Source organism: Ranitomeya variabilis, chromosome 7 (genome assembly GCF_051348905.1).
Source record: "Ranitomeya variabilis isolate aRanVar5 chromosome 7, aRanVar5.hap1, whole genome shotgun sequence".
NCBI lineage: Eukaryota > Metazoa > Chordata > Amphibia > Anura > Dendrobatidae > Ranitomeya > Ranitomeya variabilis.
The window spans coordinates 243527111-243544854 of NC_135238.1; the positions used below are offsets into that span (position 1 = coordinate 243527111).

Genomic DNA, 17744 nt, shown 5'->3' on the forward strand with positions numbered 1-17744 from the left:
CCACGGTAACAGACTGATACTGACTGATATGGATGCTCCGGCTGCGAACCGGAGGATGAAAGGTCTGGATTTATTTAGTGAGGTTTGAAAATAAAGACGTTTAGGTTGAATTTTCTTGGGTCACTGCTACATTACCGCACGGACACCGGAGCAGCTGCCTTAAACCACCTATCTTGTGGCCATGCAGGAGACGTCCGCCCCCCCCATATACGACGCTGTGTTATAGAGGACTCTGGACAGGGATGACATGGAGCCATTATCTGGATGATTGGTGAATTTATAGGGGGTTTATACTATGTCTGTAGTGTCGCCAGCTTGGACCCGCCTTCATCTTGTTCTGGACTGTTGGATTCTAGAAGAACGACGTGCACGGCATGGGGGAATGAAGATCCGGATTACCTTTAGGCCATGGTAGAAGAGCTGATGTCTGAGCGGAGCAGCTGCAGGTTGTGGAGGAAGAGACACAAGATGTCCGGCCATCTGCAGACAGAAGAGATGAGGAAGTTACGGTCATCTCGTCAGCGATATTTCTACTGTTGGGATCAGTCATCGTGTGAATGGCACCATCTCAGCGCGGTCTCATCGGTCCAGTTTCCTCGGGTCTGATGAGAGGTCGCTACATGGTGCAGTGCTCCTCTGCTGTCACTACACATGAGGTGGCCGTGGCCACAATTACAGATTTGCGGCAAATCAGCAGCACAAACCCCAGAGTCCACATCAGATTTCTGCGACAGAATCTCGGATTTCTCCATGAGACCGCAGCCTCCGTAGTAGAGGGGCGGCCATCACTCCCACTGAAGGACAAAGGATGGGGCAGGCTAGATCTGGACTAATGCTTTGATCCAGAGGAGATAATCAGCAGAAGGGTCTCCGGCCACTAATCCCGCTCTCTATGGCCACGAAGGCACTGCTCCCACCTGAATGGACATAGTGGGGGGTGTAAGGGACAATACTTGGCCGGCCATTACCGGTCTGTACTCACCAACCCACCAGGCTCAGTGGGGTAAGGAGGGAACTCATAGAGCAGGACCCGCGGGGCGGACACAGGGGCAATTTCCTCATGGCTGCTTTCTGCATAGGGAGAGATGTCCAGAGTAATAGACGTCTGCAGTGCTCACACCCCCCAGACCCCTGTGCCCATCTTACCAAACGTCCTGCTCCCCTTTCGCACTGAACGGAGGTGCTGCAGCAGTTTCCTCAGGGATCTCAGCCTGCCGTCCACTCTGCCGCGTATGACAACCTGGAGCACACAGACAAGAAGGTGAGGATAGGAAGAGCTGGCGATGAAAATGTCCCCGGACCACCATACTCACTGTGCGGCCTGCCTGCTGGAAGTGGCTCAGGGCCCGGCTTCTGTTAGCCCATAAGTCATTAAGATAGAGGTCAAACATCGGCGTTGGTGGCCTGTGATCCTGGAAAAGACTCAAAGGGTTAATGTCACGGTTCGCACCGTGCTGCCAACAGTATGTCAGGGATCCCGGGGAGGATCCCTTTATCGTCCCCACCACTCACACCAATTTGTCATGAAACGGGGTGGTTTGGATGCCCCTGGTTCCTTCTGAAGGGGATTTATCTATATCCCACTTCCCAGTTCCGGTTTGGAACTTGCAGCTCTCTGGCGCCCCCCTTACCCTCAGGTCAGATTAGGTACTGCACCTAGGGTAATTAGTCACCAGAAAGGCTGCCTGCTATGTACTGGCTATTGGGCACACTGCAGCGAGGGCGATATAACTACTCCCACTCAGGAGGGAGCAATAATTATCAATGCCGCCGTCGCTATAAAGATTCCCACTCACACAGAACAAAGTATGCTGCCACCAGCTTCGATTCCACAAGGGTTAACGGGTCCGGAGCCAACCCAAATCAGTAGCGTAATTCACTTCAGCGGAAGCGACAGCTCGTTTATAGAGCAGAGAGAGACAAGCTAGCAAATTATATATTTTACTCCATAAAAAGGTAGGCAGTGTTTACAAAGTATAAAAGATATTACAAAGAAGACAAAATCATGTGTACAATACAAATTACAAATAAAAAAGGAATAACATTGAAAAGAGAACTTACAGGTTGATATCTCATGGCATCATCATAGCAGCCGTGTGCTGGGGGGAAGGGTGAGCATATATCCAGATGCATAACACCCCTCTCTATAGCAGCTAGACCCAGGACAAAAGACTCTGCAAACTGCTGTCCCACTAAGTTATCTCACAGCCCAAAACCCAGGCACTCCCCCTGTGGTGACATCACTTAGGGGCTGATGCCTCCCCCTTTACTTAGAATATGAAAACTATTTTTATGCATATCTTGCTGTATGAACCTGGTATAATAAATACCCCAGGATCACGAGGTGCACCACCACGTCAGGGCGATTCTTTTAAGTGTAAGCCTGTGTGCACACGATGCAGAATAGGTGCAGAATTTTCTGCACAAAATCTGCATCTTATGGCAGAATCCGCAGCTGCGTTTTTTATGCGTTTTTTGTGCGGATTTTCTGCAGATTTTACCACTGCGGATTTCTATTAATGGAGGGGTGCAGCGTTTTTGCGCGGATTTTTCTGCACCATGTGCACAGCTTTTTTTTTCACATTGATTTACATTGTACTGTAAATCACAGTGCAGATCTGCAGCGTTTCTGCAGCAGAAAAAACGCTGCAGATCTGCACTAAATCTGCATCGTGTGCACATAGCCTAAATACGGATTAATTACATGACCTGCTTACGAAGAAATCCACTCTTTGCACTCGCGCTTAGCTTCTAGCGGTTTCAGTGAGGGATAGATCTATCGAGGGACATCCAGAATATGTAATTCGTATATTTCCAGCCCGGGTCGGTGCCCATATATATCACGTTAATAGAACAAAGGAACTCAGGGCTTCTACACCAGTTTTGGCTGGTATTCGATGGGAGAGGGAATGAGTAGTTTTAGGAGATGTCTGCTATTTGCAGCAAAAAGCAATAAAAATTCTTTTGAGAGGGAGAAATGAGGGGTTTAGGATTCACACACACACAGAAGCAGGCAGAGTGAGAAGAAGGGGGTCAGGATGGCCCGTAGCGTGTGTCAGCTCAGCTTTAAGGGACTTAGCAGAGTTCAGTGTGCGTGATAATACACAATCAAATACCTCATGTTCCTGACAGTTAATATTATAACAGTGTTCAATGTCGCTATAGTTACAGCACCACTTACCTCAGCCACATGGCGCAGTACCCGGCAGCGCACGGCAAGTGACACAGCCCTCCGGTACTCCACATCAAGATCAGGGCTGCCGCTCATCGCCTGAAATGCACAGAACGACGGGGGTTGTCATACCAGGCCGTAAAGAACAAGACACACAGAGGTCTTTCCATGAGGTGGGGCGAGTGCCCCAATGGCCTGTATGGGGCATTTCCACCCTGATGTGACTGCCCGCAGTCGTGGAGCGGAGGATGACCCTGGTGTGAAGTGTGCACTGACCTGAGATTCGGCTCTCTGGTGATCCTCCATTATGAAGCGACGCTGTTTCACAGACATGGGGTCACAACCGAGGTAAACCTGCCTGAAAGACAGAGATGAGGAGATGTAGGGCATTGCAGCACTGTGGAGAAGACGGGTAGGAGATAGACAGAGACGAGGAGGAAATGTAGGGTGCTGCAGAACTGTGGAGAGGACGGGTAAGAGATAGACAGAGATGAGGAGATGTAGGGCATTGCAGCACTGTGGAGAAGACGGCTAGGAGATAGACAGAGATGAGGAGATGTAGGGTGCTGCAGCACTGTGGAGAGGAAGGATAGGAGATAGACAGAGACGAGGAAGAGATGTAGGGTGATGCAGCACTGTGGAGAGGATGGATAGGAGATAGACAAAGACGAGAAGGAGATGTAGGGTGCTGCAGCACTGTGGAGAGGACACGTAGGAGATAGACAGAGATGAGGAGGAGATGTAGGGTGCTGCAGCACTGTGGAGAGGCTGGGTAGGAGATACAGAGATGAGATATAGGGTGCTGCAGCACTGTGGAGAGGCTGGGTAGGAGATACAGAGATGAGATGTAGGGTGCTGCAGCACTGTGGAGAGGCTGGGTAGGAGATACAGAGATGAGATGTAGGGTGCTGCAGCACTGTGGAGAGGAAGGACAGGAGATAGACAGAGACTAGGAGGAGATGTAGGGTGCTGCAGCACTGTGGAGAGGCTGGGTAGGAGATAGACAGAGATGAGGAGATGTAGGGTGCTGCAGCACTGTGGAGAGGAAGGATAGGAGATAGACAGAGACGAGGAGGAGATTTAGGGTGCTGCAGCACTGTGGAGAGGAAGGATAGGAGATAGACAGAGACTAGGAGGAGATGTAGGGTGCTGCAGCACTGTGGAGAGGCTGGGTAGGAGATAGACAGAGATGAGGAGATGTAGGGTGCTGCAGCACTGTGGAGAGGAAGGATAGGAGATAGACAGAGATGAGGAGGAGATTTAGGGTGCTGCAGCACTGTGGAGAGGACGGATAGGAGATAGACAGAGATAAGGAGATGTAGAATGATGCGGCACTGTGTAGTGGACAGGTAGGAGATAGGCAGAGGTGAGATGTAGGTGTGCTGCAGCACTGTGGAGAGGACGGGTAGGAGATAGGCAGAGACGAGGAGATGTAGGGTGTTACAGCACTGTGGAGAAGACGGAACGGAGAAAGACAGACGAGGAGGAGATGTAGGGTGCTGCAGCAATGTAGAGAGAACAGGTATGTGGTAATAGAGATAAGGAGGAGATGTATGGCAGTGCCAGACAGATGAGATGTAGGGCATTGCAGCACTGTGCAGAGGACAGGTAGGTGGTAGACAGAGATGAGGAGGAGATGCAGGGCGGTGGCAGACAGATGAGGAGATATAGGGCAGTGCAGCACTGTGGAGAGGATGGGTAGGTGGTAGACAGAGATGAAGAGATGTAGGTGAGATGAGCGAGTGATCCGATGTAGGGAATGAAAGGTAGTTGTGTGTCAAATATGACCCCAAGACAGCGAGCGTGCTGCTGTGGAGTTATGGTTGAGTCACCCAAGACAAATGCAATATCGGGCACAAGTATGTTAGTGGAGGGAGTTTTGGAGAGATTCAGAGCTAGACAAAGGGAGGACATGATGTTAGAGACACCGGACAGACAATCTCCGGTATCTGTAGTAATGGGGGTGATGGCAGGAGACAATGAATATAATTGGGGTCATCAGCATACAGATGGTACTGAAACTGAATCTAGTGATGGTTTGTCCAATAGGGTAAGTGTATAGAGAGAAAGGAGGGGACCTAGGACTTAGCTCTGAGGAACCCCGACAGTAAGAGAAGGGGACCTAGGACTGAGCTCTGAGGAACCGCAGCAGTAAGAGGATTGGACCCACTACTGAACAATGAGGAACCAAGATAATAAGATGAGGGGAACTAGAACTGAACCCTAAGGAACCTCGACAATAAGAGGAGAAGACCTAGAACTGAACCCTGAAGAATCCCAACAATAAGAGGAGGGAACCTGGTAGTAAGAGGAGAGGATCTACTACTTAACAATGAGGAACCCCTACAGTAAGGGAAGAGGACCTAGAACTGAATCCTGAGGAACCCTGACAGAGAGTAAGAGGAGAGGACCTAGAACTGAACCCTGAGGAACCGCGACACTAAAAGAGGACCTAGAACTGAACCCTAAGGAACCACAACAGTAAGAGGAGACGACCCACTACTGAACAATGAAGAACCCAGACAATAAGGGGAGGGGAACTAGAACTGAACCCTGAGGAACCCAGATAGTAAGAGGAGAGGACCTAGAACTGAACCCTGAAGAATCCCAACAATAAGAGGAGGGAACCTGGCAGTAAGAGGAGAGGATCTAATACTTAACAATGAGGAACCCCTACAGTAAGGGAAGAGGACCTAGAACTGAATCCTGAGGAACCCTGACAGAGAGAGGAAAGGACCTAGAACTGAACTCTGAGGAACCGCAACAGTAAGAGGAGAGGACCTAGAACTGAACCCTAAAGAACCACAACAGTAAGAGGAGAGGACTCACTGAACAATGAGGAACCCAGACAATAAGAGGAGGGGAACTAGAACTGAACCCTAAGGAACCACGACAATAAGAGGAGAAGACCTAGAACTTAACCGTGAGGAACCCAGATGGTAAGAGGAAAGGGAAGGGAACTAGGACTGAACACTGAGGAACGCCGACAAAAGGAGAGGATCTATTACTGTACCCTGAGGAACCCTGACAACAGAAGAAATCCGAGGAACCCTGACAGTAGGAAAAAAGTACTGTCAAGGATCCCTACTCCGTGGTGTCACTAATTCGTCATGTGTCCGCTCTCACACGTGACTTGGGGTTGTGCCTGCAAGGGTTATCTATCTCCCCACTCTCAGTCCAGCATTCAAGACAGATGTTACATTTGCCAGAGAAACAATAAATCTATACATAGTCCACTGCACACGTATGTGTATATACAGTTGTGGCCAAAAGTATTGACACCCCTGCAATTCTGTCAGATAATACTCAGTTTCTTCCTGAAAATGATTGTAAACGCAAATTCTTTGTTATTATTATCTTCAATTAATTTGTCTTAAATGAAAAAAACACAAAAAGAATTGACCTAAAGCCAAATTGGATATAATTCCACATCAAACATAAAAAAGGGGGTGGACAAAAGTATTGGCACTGTTGGAAAAATCATGTGCTGCTTCTCTAATTAGTGTAATTAACAGCACCTGTAACTTACCTGTGGCACCTAACAGGTGTTGGCAATAACTAAATCACACTTGCAGCCAGTTGACATGGATTAAAGTTGACTCAACCTCTGTCCTGTGTCCTTGTGTGTACCACATTGAGCATGGAGAAAAGAAAGACCAAAGAACTGTCTGAGGACTTGAGAAACCAAATTGTGAGGAAGCATGAGCAATCTCAAGGCTACAAGTCCATCTCCAAAGACCTGAATGTTCCTGTGTCTACCGTGCGCAGGGTCATCAAGAAGTGTAAAGCCCATGGCACTGTGGCTAACCTCCCTAGATGTGGACGGAAAAGAAAAATTGGCAAGAGATTTCAACGCAAGATTGTGCGGATGTTGGATAAAGAACCTCGACTAACATCCAAACAAGTTCAAGCTGCCCTGCAGTCCGAGGGTACAACAGTGTCAACCCGTACTATCTGTCGGCATCTGAATAAAAAGGAACTGTATGGTAGGAGACCCAGGAAGACCCCACTTCTTACCCCGAGACATAAAAAAGCCAGGCTGGAGTTTGCCAAAACTTACCTGAAAAAGCCTAACATGTTTTGGAAGAATGTTCTCTGGTCAGTTGAGGCAAAAGTAGAGCTTTTTAGGCAAAGGCATCAACATAGAGTTTACAGGAGAAAAAAAGAGGCATTCAAAGAAAAGAACACGGTCCCTACAGTCAAACATGGCGGAGGTTCCCTGATGTTTTGGGGTTGCTTTGCTGCCTCTGGCACTAGACTGCTTGACCGTGTGCATGGCATTATGAAGTCTGAAGACTACCAACAAATTTTGCAGCATAATGTAGGGCCCAGTGTGAGAAAGCTGGGTCTCCCTCAGAGGTCATGGGTCTTCCAGCAGGACAATGGCCCAAAACACACTTCAAAAAGCACTAGAAAATGGTTTGAGAGAAAGCACTGGAGACTGCTAAGGTGGCCAGCAATGAGTCCAGACCTGAATCCCATAGAACACCTGTGGAGAGATCTAAAAATGGCAGTTTGGAGAAGGCACCCTTCAAATATCAGGGACCTGGAGCAGTTTGCCAAAGAAGACTGGTCTAAAATTCCAGCAGAGCATTGTAAGAAACTCATTGATGGTTACCGGAAGCGGTTGGTCGCAGTTATTTTGGCTAAAGGTTGTGCAACCAAGTATTAGGCTGAGGGTGCCAATACTTTTGTCTGGCCCATTTTTGGAGTTTTGTGTGAAATGATCAATGTTTTGCTTTTTGCTTTATTCTCTTTTGTGTTTTTTCATTTAAGACAAATTAAATGAAGATAATAATACCAAAGAATTTGTGATTGCAATCATTTTCAGGAAGAAACTGAGTATTATCTGACAGAATTGCAGGGGTGTCAATACTTTTGGCCACAACTGTATATATATATATATATATATATATATATATATATATATATATATATATACACACACACACACACACACACATTTCACTACACCTCCCTCCTTATGAACGTGCGTGGGGGTTGACTTACAGGTCAGCTCCTGACCTGTATCTGGTTCCGCCCCACCTTGGCGAGATAGGCCATCAGCATTGCCATGATCGACTCCCTCCTTATGCTGAATTGTGAAATCATATTGCTGAAGTATCAGACTCCATCTAAGCAATTTCCCGTTGTCCCCAATTACTCTTTTGAGCCAACTCAATGGGTTATGATCTGTGATCACGGTGAAGTCGCCCATAGAGGTATGGTTGCAGCTTCTGCAGAGCCCACACAATTGCCAAATATTCTTTTTCAATGGTGGCATAAGCCACTTCTCTGGGTAGAAGTTTCCTGCTTAGGTACAGAATTGGGTGCTCCTCACCTTGCTGGTTCACCTGGCTGAGAACTGCACCTAGCTCATAGGTGCTGGCATCTGTCTGCACTACAAACCGGCGAGTGAAATCTGGGGCCTGCAGGACGGGTGAACTAACCAATGCCGACTTTAGGGCATACAATGATCCCTCACACTGAGGACTCGAGGAGACAATTTTGGGAAGTCTCTTCCTGGTCAGATCAGTTAATGGTTTGGCCAGAGCACTGTAGTTGGGTACAAACCTCCTATAGTAGTCAGCCGTACCCAGGAAGGACAGTACCTGCTTCTTGGTTCGTGGGGTGGCCCAGGCTGTAATGGCTTCTACCTTCCCTGGCTCCGGTTTTAGCAGTCCTCCCCCCACCCGGTGTCCCAGGTATTGTACTTCCCGCATGGCTACCTGACACTTCCCTTGCTTAACAGTAAGACCTGCAGTTTTAAGCTTTTACAACACCTGAGAAAGATGTATGAGGTGTTCCTCCCAAGAATCACTAAAGATGGCTATATCATCAAGATAAGCGACGGCAAAACCATCACATCCTTCCAATAAGTGATTGACCAACCTCTGGAAGATGGCAGGGGCATTCTTCATACCAAAGGGCATCACCAGAAACTCAAACAGCCCGAATGGCGTTATAAAGGCAGACCTCTCCTGAGCTTCTCTGGTCAGCGGTATCGGCCAGTATCCCCTACTCAGGTCCATGATGGTGAGGTACGATGCTTTAGCTAGCTGCTCTAACAGCTCGTCTATCCTCGGCATGGGGTAGACCTCACATGTAATCAGTACATTTAATTTCCTATAGTCTACACAGAACCGGGTAGTACGGTCCTTTTTTGGGACAAGAACCACAGCCGAGGCCCAGGCTCTCTGGGATTCTTGTATCACCTTGAGTTTCAGCATCTCCTCTACCTGTTCCCTCATGTGAGCCTTCACCTCTGCTGACACACGGTATGCAGACTGCCGTACTGGGGGATTAGTACCAGTGTCCACATGGTGAACTGCTAAGTGCGTCCTCCCAGGCTCCCCTGTGAAGACTTCGGTGAACTCGCTGAGCGCCCCCATCAGCTCAGACCTCTGACTGTGGGATAGCTCAGGGTTAAACTCTGCTGACTCCTGGGACTCCATGTACTGAGTCCCGGCCCCCACATCCAGTAACAGATCAGCCTCCCCCTCTTCAGGCAGGCTACAGACAGATAAGACACAGGTCTCCCTGTCATGATGGGCCTTCAGCACATTCACATGAAATACTTTCTGACGCTTTGCATGCTCATCTAGTGTCACCACATAATTAACATCATTCAGCCGCTTATGTACAGTGTATGGTCCCTCCCATGCGGCCTGCAATTTATTCTGTAACATAGGGACCAACACCCAAACCTTCTGCCCCTCCTCGTAGGCCCTCAGTCTGGCATTACGGTCGTACCAGACCTTCTGGTTGATTTGGGCCTGGGTCACGTTCTCATGGGCCAGGTTGCTCAGTTTTTGCATTCTCTCTCTGAGCCGCAGTACATATTCGACCACTGAGACTCCAGTAGTTCTGGGGTCGTCCTCCCAACAGTCCTTAATCAAATCAAGTGGCCCCCTGACCCTCCTCCCATAAAACCGGTTCAAAGGGGGAGAATCCAGTAGACTCCTGGGGTACCTCTCTGTAGGCAAACAACAGATGGGGGAGGTACCGCTCCCAGTCTCTCCCTTCAGTCTCCACCAGCATTTTCAGCATTTGCTTTAATGTTCCGATAAAACGCTCGCAGAGTCCGTTGGTTTGGGGATGATAGGCGCTGGCCACAACATGCTGTACTTGTATTCTTTCACAGAGGCTTTCCATCAGCTCGGACATGAACTGGGTTCCCTGATCGGTCAACATTTCCCTGGGGAAACCACACGAGAGAACAGTCAGTAAAGCATCCGCCACTTTGTCTGCTCGGATGGAGGTTAGTGCCACAGCTTCTGGGTACCGTGTAGCATAGTCCACCACTGTGAGGATGTACTTTTTGCCAGAGCTGCTAGGGATTGCAAGTGGCCCTATGATATCCACAGCCACTCGCTGGAAAGGCTCATCGATCACAGGCAGTGGTATCAATGGAGCTTTCCGTATATTCCCGGACTTCCCAACTCTCTGACAAACTACACATGATCGGCAGTAATTGGCAATATCTGTCCCCATCTTGGGCCAATAGAAGTTAGGTGTCTGGCGAGCTTTAGTCTTTTGTATTCCAAGGTGTCCGGCCAAAGGAATTTCATGGGCAATCCTCAATAATTGTTCCCTAAATGGATAAGGGACGATCAGCCGCCGTTCATAGTCCCAAGATTCTGTAGTATCCGTGGGGATAGTGTTGTGAATTTGCTTTTTGCTCCCTCTAGTGGTTACTAGTTTTTTGACTCTGGTTTTTCTGTCATTCCTTTTATCCGCACCTGGGTCGTTAGTTAGGGGTGTTGCTATATAAGCTCCCTGGACCTTCAGTTCAATGCCTGGCAACGTAGTTATCAGAGCTAGTCTGCTGTGCTCTTGTCTACTGATCCTGGTTCCAGTTATATCAGCTAAGTCTGCCTTTTGCTTTTTGCTATTTGTTTTGGTTTTGTATTTTTGTCCAGCTTGTTCCAAATCTATATCCTGACCTTTGCTGGAAGCTCTAGGGAGCTGGTGTTCTCCCCCCGGACCGTTAGACGGTTCGGGGGTTCTTGAATTTCCAGTGTGGATTTTGATAGGGTTTTTGTTGACCATATAAGTTACCTTTCTTTATTCTGCTATCAGTAAGCGGGCCTCTCTGTGCTAAACCTGGTTCATTTCTGTGTTTGTCATTTCCTCTTACCTCACCGTCATTATTTGTGGGGGGCTTCTATCCAGCTTTGGGGTCCCCTTCTCTGGAGGCAAGAAAGGTCTTTGTTTTCCTCTACTAGGGGTAGCTAGATTCTCCGGCTGGCGCGTGTCATCTAGAATCAACGTAGGAATGATCCCCGGCTACTTCTAGTGTTGGCGTTAGGAGTAGATATATGGTCAAACCAGTTACCACTGCCCTATGAGCTGGATTTTTGTATTCTGCAGACTTCCACGTTCCTCTGAGACCCTCGCCATTGGGGTCATAACAGGATAGTCTCTGTATACAGTCTGCCCTGGTCCCAGTATACTCTTTGTCAGAAGCAGCAGGGGGTCGGTCTGCAAGACATCAGAGCTCCTCCAGACCGACATCTGCCAGACTGGGCCTCCTGGAAGCTCTGACAGTCAGCCTGCAGGCCCTGGCCTAGTGTGACTGCCAGGCCCTGGTCTGAAGCTGAGTTTTCAGTGTCTGTTATCAGGGACCTTGGTGGGTCTTCCATGTATGGAGGCTCCGGGACCACAGTATGGGCCTTCTGTCCTGGCAGTTCTGTCTGAGACTCATCCTCAAATCTCTGGGGTTCAGTCTGAGCCGCAGCCTGACTTCGGGTCACAGCTGCCACATATTTACAGTCCTGTGCATTGGGACATTTTCCCTCCTCGCACGGGATCTCAGGTGGGTCACTTTCTTTCACCTTCTCTGCATCATTTACTTGTAAGGGAGGAACATAGTGGGACACCATCCTCCCCAGGTCCGTGCCTAGCAACACATTGGTGGGAATAGCCTCTGATACTCCCACTTCCCTCAGTCCCTTCCCTGCTCCCCAGTCCAGGTACACACGGGCCATGGGTACGGCAGGGCTGACCCCTCCAATCCCGGTTATAGACAGTCTTTCCTGGTATGATATCGGCAGGGGGTTATCATGGCTGGACGCACCAGGGTCACCTCTGCCCCAGTGTCTCTGAGACCTATGGTGACTTCATCGCCAACAGTGACAGATTGGCAGTTCTCATTCGCCCTCACATCAGAGCCGGCCACAAAGAGGACAGACGGTGGGGGCACAGATGGCTTTGTGGTGGTAGTTGGACGTTTCTCCCTATCAGGGCAGACAGCGCTAACATGTCCCACTTTGTTGCAGGAGAAGCACCGGCGTGCATCACCTAGAGAATGTCTATTCCCTGGGGCCCCATAGATGGGCTTGGACAGCACTGGTGATCGGCCGGCAGAGGGAGAAGGGTCCCCGTTTGGCTTACCTCCCCTCCAGCTGAATCCCGATGGCTTCCGCACCTCAGGCATCCTGTTAGCCACATAGCAGTCCGCAATCTTTGCAGCCTGATCCGTAGTTTGTGGCACCCGATCACACACAAATTGTCGTACATTCGTGGGGCACATGTGAAGAAACTGATCCTTGACCATAAGATCCGTTAAGTCCTCAAAACTATTAACAGAAAGTCCCCTAATCCATTGGTGGAACGTGGTCCTCAAGGTGCTCACAACATCCGCATAGCTGTCAGTGGATCCACGTTGTAGGTTCCGGAACTTCCCACGATACACTTCTGGTGTCAGGTTGTATTTCCTGATCAGGGCCTCTTTTATGGCCTCATATGTCCCATCTAGCTCCGGTGGGAGGCTTGCAAAAACTTCCAGGGCTTTGCCTCTCAACCCTGGGGTTAGATACTGAGCCCACTGCTCACGGGGTAGATGGTACTGTCTGCAGGTTTGTTCAAATCCCCGAAGGAAAGTATCTAAGTCCGTATCCTTCTCCATCACAGGGAAGTTTTCCAAATGTGGTTTCCTTGGATTTATGTCCTGGGAGGGGGTTAGCTGAGGACTGATACCCCGCTCTATTTGAGCCATCTGAAGCTGGAAAGCTCTGTCCTCTCGGCGTTCTGCAGACTCTCTCGCCTCCCGGTCCCGGCGTTCTGCAGCCTCTCTCTCCTCCCGGCGTTCTGCAGACTCTCTCTCCTCCCGGCGTTCTGCAGACTCTCTCTCAGCCTGTCGGTGCTGTAGAATCAGCTGCATGCGCAGATTGGGATCACTTGTTTCCAGCCGTTGTAAGGCCATTTGTAAAGTACAGTCCATAGGCTCCTCAGCACTGGCATTTCCATCAGGCATCTCCGGTGCAAGAGCTGGCATTGCTGGGTCTCTCTGAGGTGGGCTCTCTCCTTGCCCAGATGTTCCAGCACTTTGCTCTATGTCCTGCTCGACCAAGGCGTGTATCAGCCGCTCCCTGGATCTGTCGGCCGTCTCTATTCCTCTCTGCTCACAGAGGTCGGTCAGAGCCTCTTTGCTCAGCTTCTTGTACTGGGCTGCCATATCGATGAACAGCCTTTGCCAAATAAAAGATAGAAAAGAAAAACGGGGAAGGGAAACTGTTTGCAAGTATGTCTAAGTAAGCACTGAGCTGAACCTTGTAGAACTGGTGCGCTCCTCGCAAGGATACCAATTCTTTAGTACAGGGAATAATTGCTTAAACCATGTACTAATGCTCTAATAGAAATAATTCTATCCCACCGCTGCCACCAATTGTCACGGATCCCACTGTGTCACTAATTCGTCACGTATCCGCTCTCAGCACGTGACTTGGGGTTTGTGCCTGCAAGGGTTAATCCACCTCCCCACTCTCAGTCCAGCATTCAAGACAGATGTTACATTATTGCCAGTGACACAATAAATCTATACATAGTCCACTGCACACGTGTGTGTGTGTGTGTGTGTGTGTGTGTGTGTGTGTGTGTGTGTATATATATATATATATATATATATATATATATATATATATATATATATATATATATATACACACACACATATTTCACCACAAGTGCCTAGAACTGAGCCCTGAGGAACCCCGATAATAAGAGAGGATCAAACATTTAACCCTGACAGTAAGAGGAGAGGAACTAGAACTGAACCATAAGGAACTCCGACAATAGAAAGATCTAGAACTGAACTCTAAGGAGCTACAACAGTGGAGGAGAGGACCTAGAATTGAGCCCTCAGAAATCCTGACAGTAATAGGAGGGAACCTCTTGTATATCACTATATACCCTCAAAGTATATAATTATACAAGAGGATATATACCTCCAACAAATATCACTACACTGGAAAGTATATACAACCCAGTAGTATAGCACTATAATGGAGTGAATGTCCCCTGTCCTATATATCACTACACTGGACTGTATATCATTCCTGTGATATATCACTACACTGGGGCGTATATCTCCCTGTGATATATCTCTACACTGGGGCGTATATCCCCCTGTGATATATCACTACACTTGGGCGTATATCTCCCTGTGATATATCACTACACTGGGGTGTATATCTCCTGTGATATATCTCTACACTGGGGCGTATATCCCCCTGTGATATATCACTACACTTGGGCGTATATCTCCCCGTGATATATCACTACACTGGAGCGTATATCTCCCTGTGATATATCACTACACTGGGGCGTATATCCCCCTGTGATATATCACTACACTGGGGTGTATATCTCCTGTGATATATCACTACACTGGGGCGTATATCCCCCTGTGATATATTACTACACTGGGGCGTATATCCCTGTGATATATCACTACACTGGAGCGTATATCCCCCTGTGATATATCTCTACACTGGGGCGTATATCTCCCCGTGATATATCACTACACTGGGGCATATATCTCCCTGTGATATATCACTACACTGGAGCGTATATCCCTGTGATATATCACTACACTGGAGCGTATATCCCCCTGTGATATATCACTACACTGGAGCTTATATCCCCCTGTGATATATCACTACACTGGGGCTTATATCCCCCTGTGATATATCACTACACTGGGGCCTATATCCCCCTGTGATATATCACTACACTGGAGCGTATATCCCCCTGTGATATATCACTACACTGGAGCGTATATCCCCCTGTGATATATCACTACACTGGGGCTTATATCCCCCTGTGATATATCACTACACTGGGGCCTATATCCCCCTGTGATATATCACTACACTGGGGCCTATATCCCTGTGATATATCACTACACTGGGGCGTATATCCCCCTGTGATATATCACTACACTGGAGCGTATATCATTCCTGTGATATATCACTACACTGGAGCGTATATCCCCCTGTGATATATCTCTACACTGGGGCGTATATCTCCCTGTGATATATCACTACACTGGGGCGTATATCCCCCTGTGATACATCACTACACTGGGGCGTATATCCCCCTGTGATATATCACTACACTGGGGCGTATATCCCCCTGTGATATATCACTACACTGGGGCGTATATCCCCCTGTGATATATCACTACACTGGGGCGTATATCCCCTGTGATATATCACTACACTGGGGCGTATATCCCCCTGTGATATATCACTACACTGGGGCCTATATCCCCCTGTGATATATCACTACACTGGAGCGTATGTCCCCCTGTGATATATCACTACACTGGGGCATATATCTCCCTGTGATATATCACTACACTGGAGCGTATATCCCTGTGATATATCACTACACTGGAGCGTATATCCCCCTGTGATATATCACTACACTGGAGCGTATATCCCCCTGTGATATATCACTACACTGGGGCTTATATCCCCCTGTGATATATCACTACACTGGGGCCTATATCCCCCTGTGATATATCACTACACTGGAGCGTATATCCCCCTGTGATATATCACTACACTGGAGCGTATATCCCCCTGTGATATATCACTACACTGGGGCTTATATCCCCCTGTGATATATCACTACACTGGGGCCTATATCCCCCTGTGATATATCACTACACTGGGGCCTATATCCCTGTGATATATCACTACACTGGGGCGTATATCCCCCTGTGATATATCACTACACTGGAGCGTATATCATTCCTGTGATATATCACTACACTGGAGCGTATATCCCCCTGTGATATATCTCTACACTGGGGCGTATATCTCCCTGTGATATATCACTACACTGGGGCGTATATCCCCCTGTGATACATCACTACACTGGGGCGTATATCCCCCTGTGATATATCACTACACTGGGGCGTGTATCCCCCTGTGATATATCACTACACTGGGGCGTATATCCCCCTGTGATATATCACTACACTGGGGCGTATATCCCCTGTGATATATCACTACACTGGGGCGTATATCCCCCTGTGATATATCACTACACTGGGGCCTATATCCCCCTGTGATATATCACTACACTGGAGCGTATGTCCCCCTGTGATATATCACTACACTGGGGCGTATATTCCCCTGTGATATATCTCTACACTGGAGCGTATATCCCCCTGTGATATATCTCTACACTGGAGCGTATATCCCCCTGTGATATATCACTACACTGGGGCGTATATCCCCTGTGATATATCACTACACTGGGGCGTATATCCCCCTGTGATACATCACTACACTGGAGCGTATATCTCCCTGTGATATATCACTACAATGGGGCGTATATCCCCCTGTGATACATCACTAGACTGGAGCGTATATCTCCCTGTGATATATCTCTACACTGGAGCGTATATCCCCCTGTGATATATCACTACACTGGAGCGTATATCCCCCTGTGATACATCATTACACTGGAGCGTATATCCCCCTGTGATATATCACTACACTGGAGCGTATATCATTCCTGTGATATATCACTACACTGGAGCGTATATCCCCCTGTGATATATCACTACAATGGGGCGTATATCCCCCTGTGATATATCTCTACACTGGGACGTATATCCCCTGTGATATATCTCTACACTGGGACGTATATCCCCTGTGATATATCACTACACTGGGACGTATATTCAAAGAAGCTTTTGTCATGCAGCGCTCGCCCCCGGCTTCTGCAGCTCGCCGGGTGCGCGCGGCGCATTCAGCTCTGCGCGTGCGCACATCTGATTCCTCTGTTGGCACTCCTTCCTGTCCTCTCCGTCATCCTGGAGGACTGTAACCCGGAAGTAGCCCTCACGCTGGTATATAAGCTGCTTCCTGCTGCTCCTCTGTGCCTGATGATCATTTGTGTTTACAAGTGCTTCTGGTCACCTGTGGTCTCTGTGCGTTCCTAGCTTTCTGACCTTGGGACTCCTCCTTCCTCTGCAGTACCTGCCTGATTTTCCTGTGTTCCTGCTTTGTTCCTTCAGTTCCTGTTTCTCTGCGGTACCTGCCCGGCTCCTTTACCACACCTTGCTCCCGTCAGCCTCTGTGTCTCCATATTGTCTCGTCAGCCTCCGTGTCTCTGTAGTATTCCCATCTTCTCCCTCGTCTCAGTAGTTCCTTGCCATTCCCTCTGTTTCCTCCGCTGTTTCCTTCGGTCCCTGTGTTCCTGCAGTGTACCCTTCTTATCTCAGTCGACCCTCCAGCTTCCGTGGCGATAGTCCCTCACGGGCCTGCCCCTA

General features: G+C 48.5%; 1 protein-coding gene across 2 annotated transcripts in view; it reads right to left on the bottom strand.

The window, feature by feature from the left end:
• CFAP221 (cilia and flagella associated protein 221) overlaps positions 1 to 17744 on the bottom strand; it is a 327923-nt gene that overhangs the window by 201882 nt on the left and 108297 nt on the right. For both annotated transcript variants that reach the window (XM_077273404.1, XM_077273403.1), the window contains exons 12-17: positions 3449 to 3530; positions 3182 to 3271; positions 1314 to 1412; positions 1147 to 1240; positions 983 to 1071; positions 400 to 480 (exon numbers count right to left, since the gene is read on the bottom strand). In XM_077273404.1, the coding sequence (XP_077129519.1) occupies positions 400 to 480; positions 983 to 1071; positions 1147 to 1240; positions 1314 to 1412; positions 3182 to 3271; positions 3449 to 3530 (535 nt within the window). The remainder of the gene's footprint in view (positions 1 to 399; positions 481 to 982; positions 1072 to 1146; positions 1241 to 1313; positions 1413 to 3181; positions 3272 to 3448; positions 3531 to 17744) is intronic.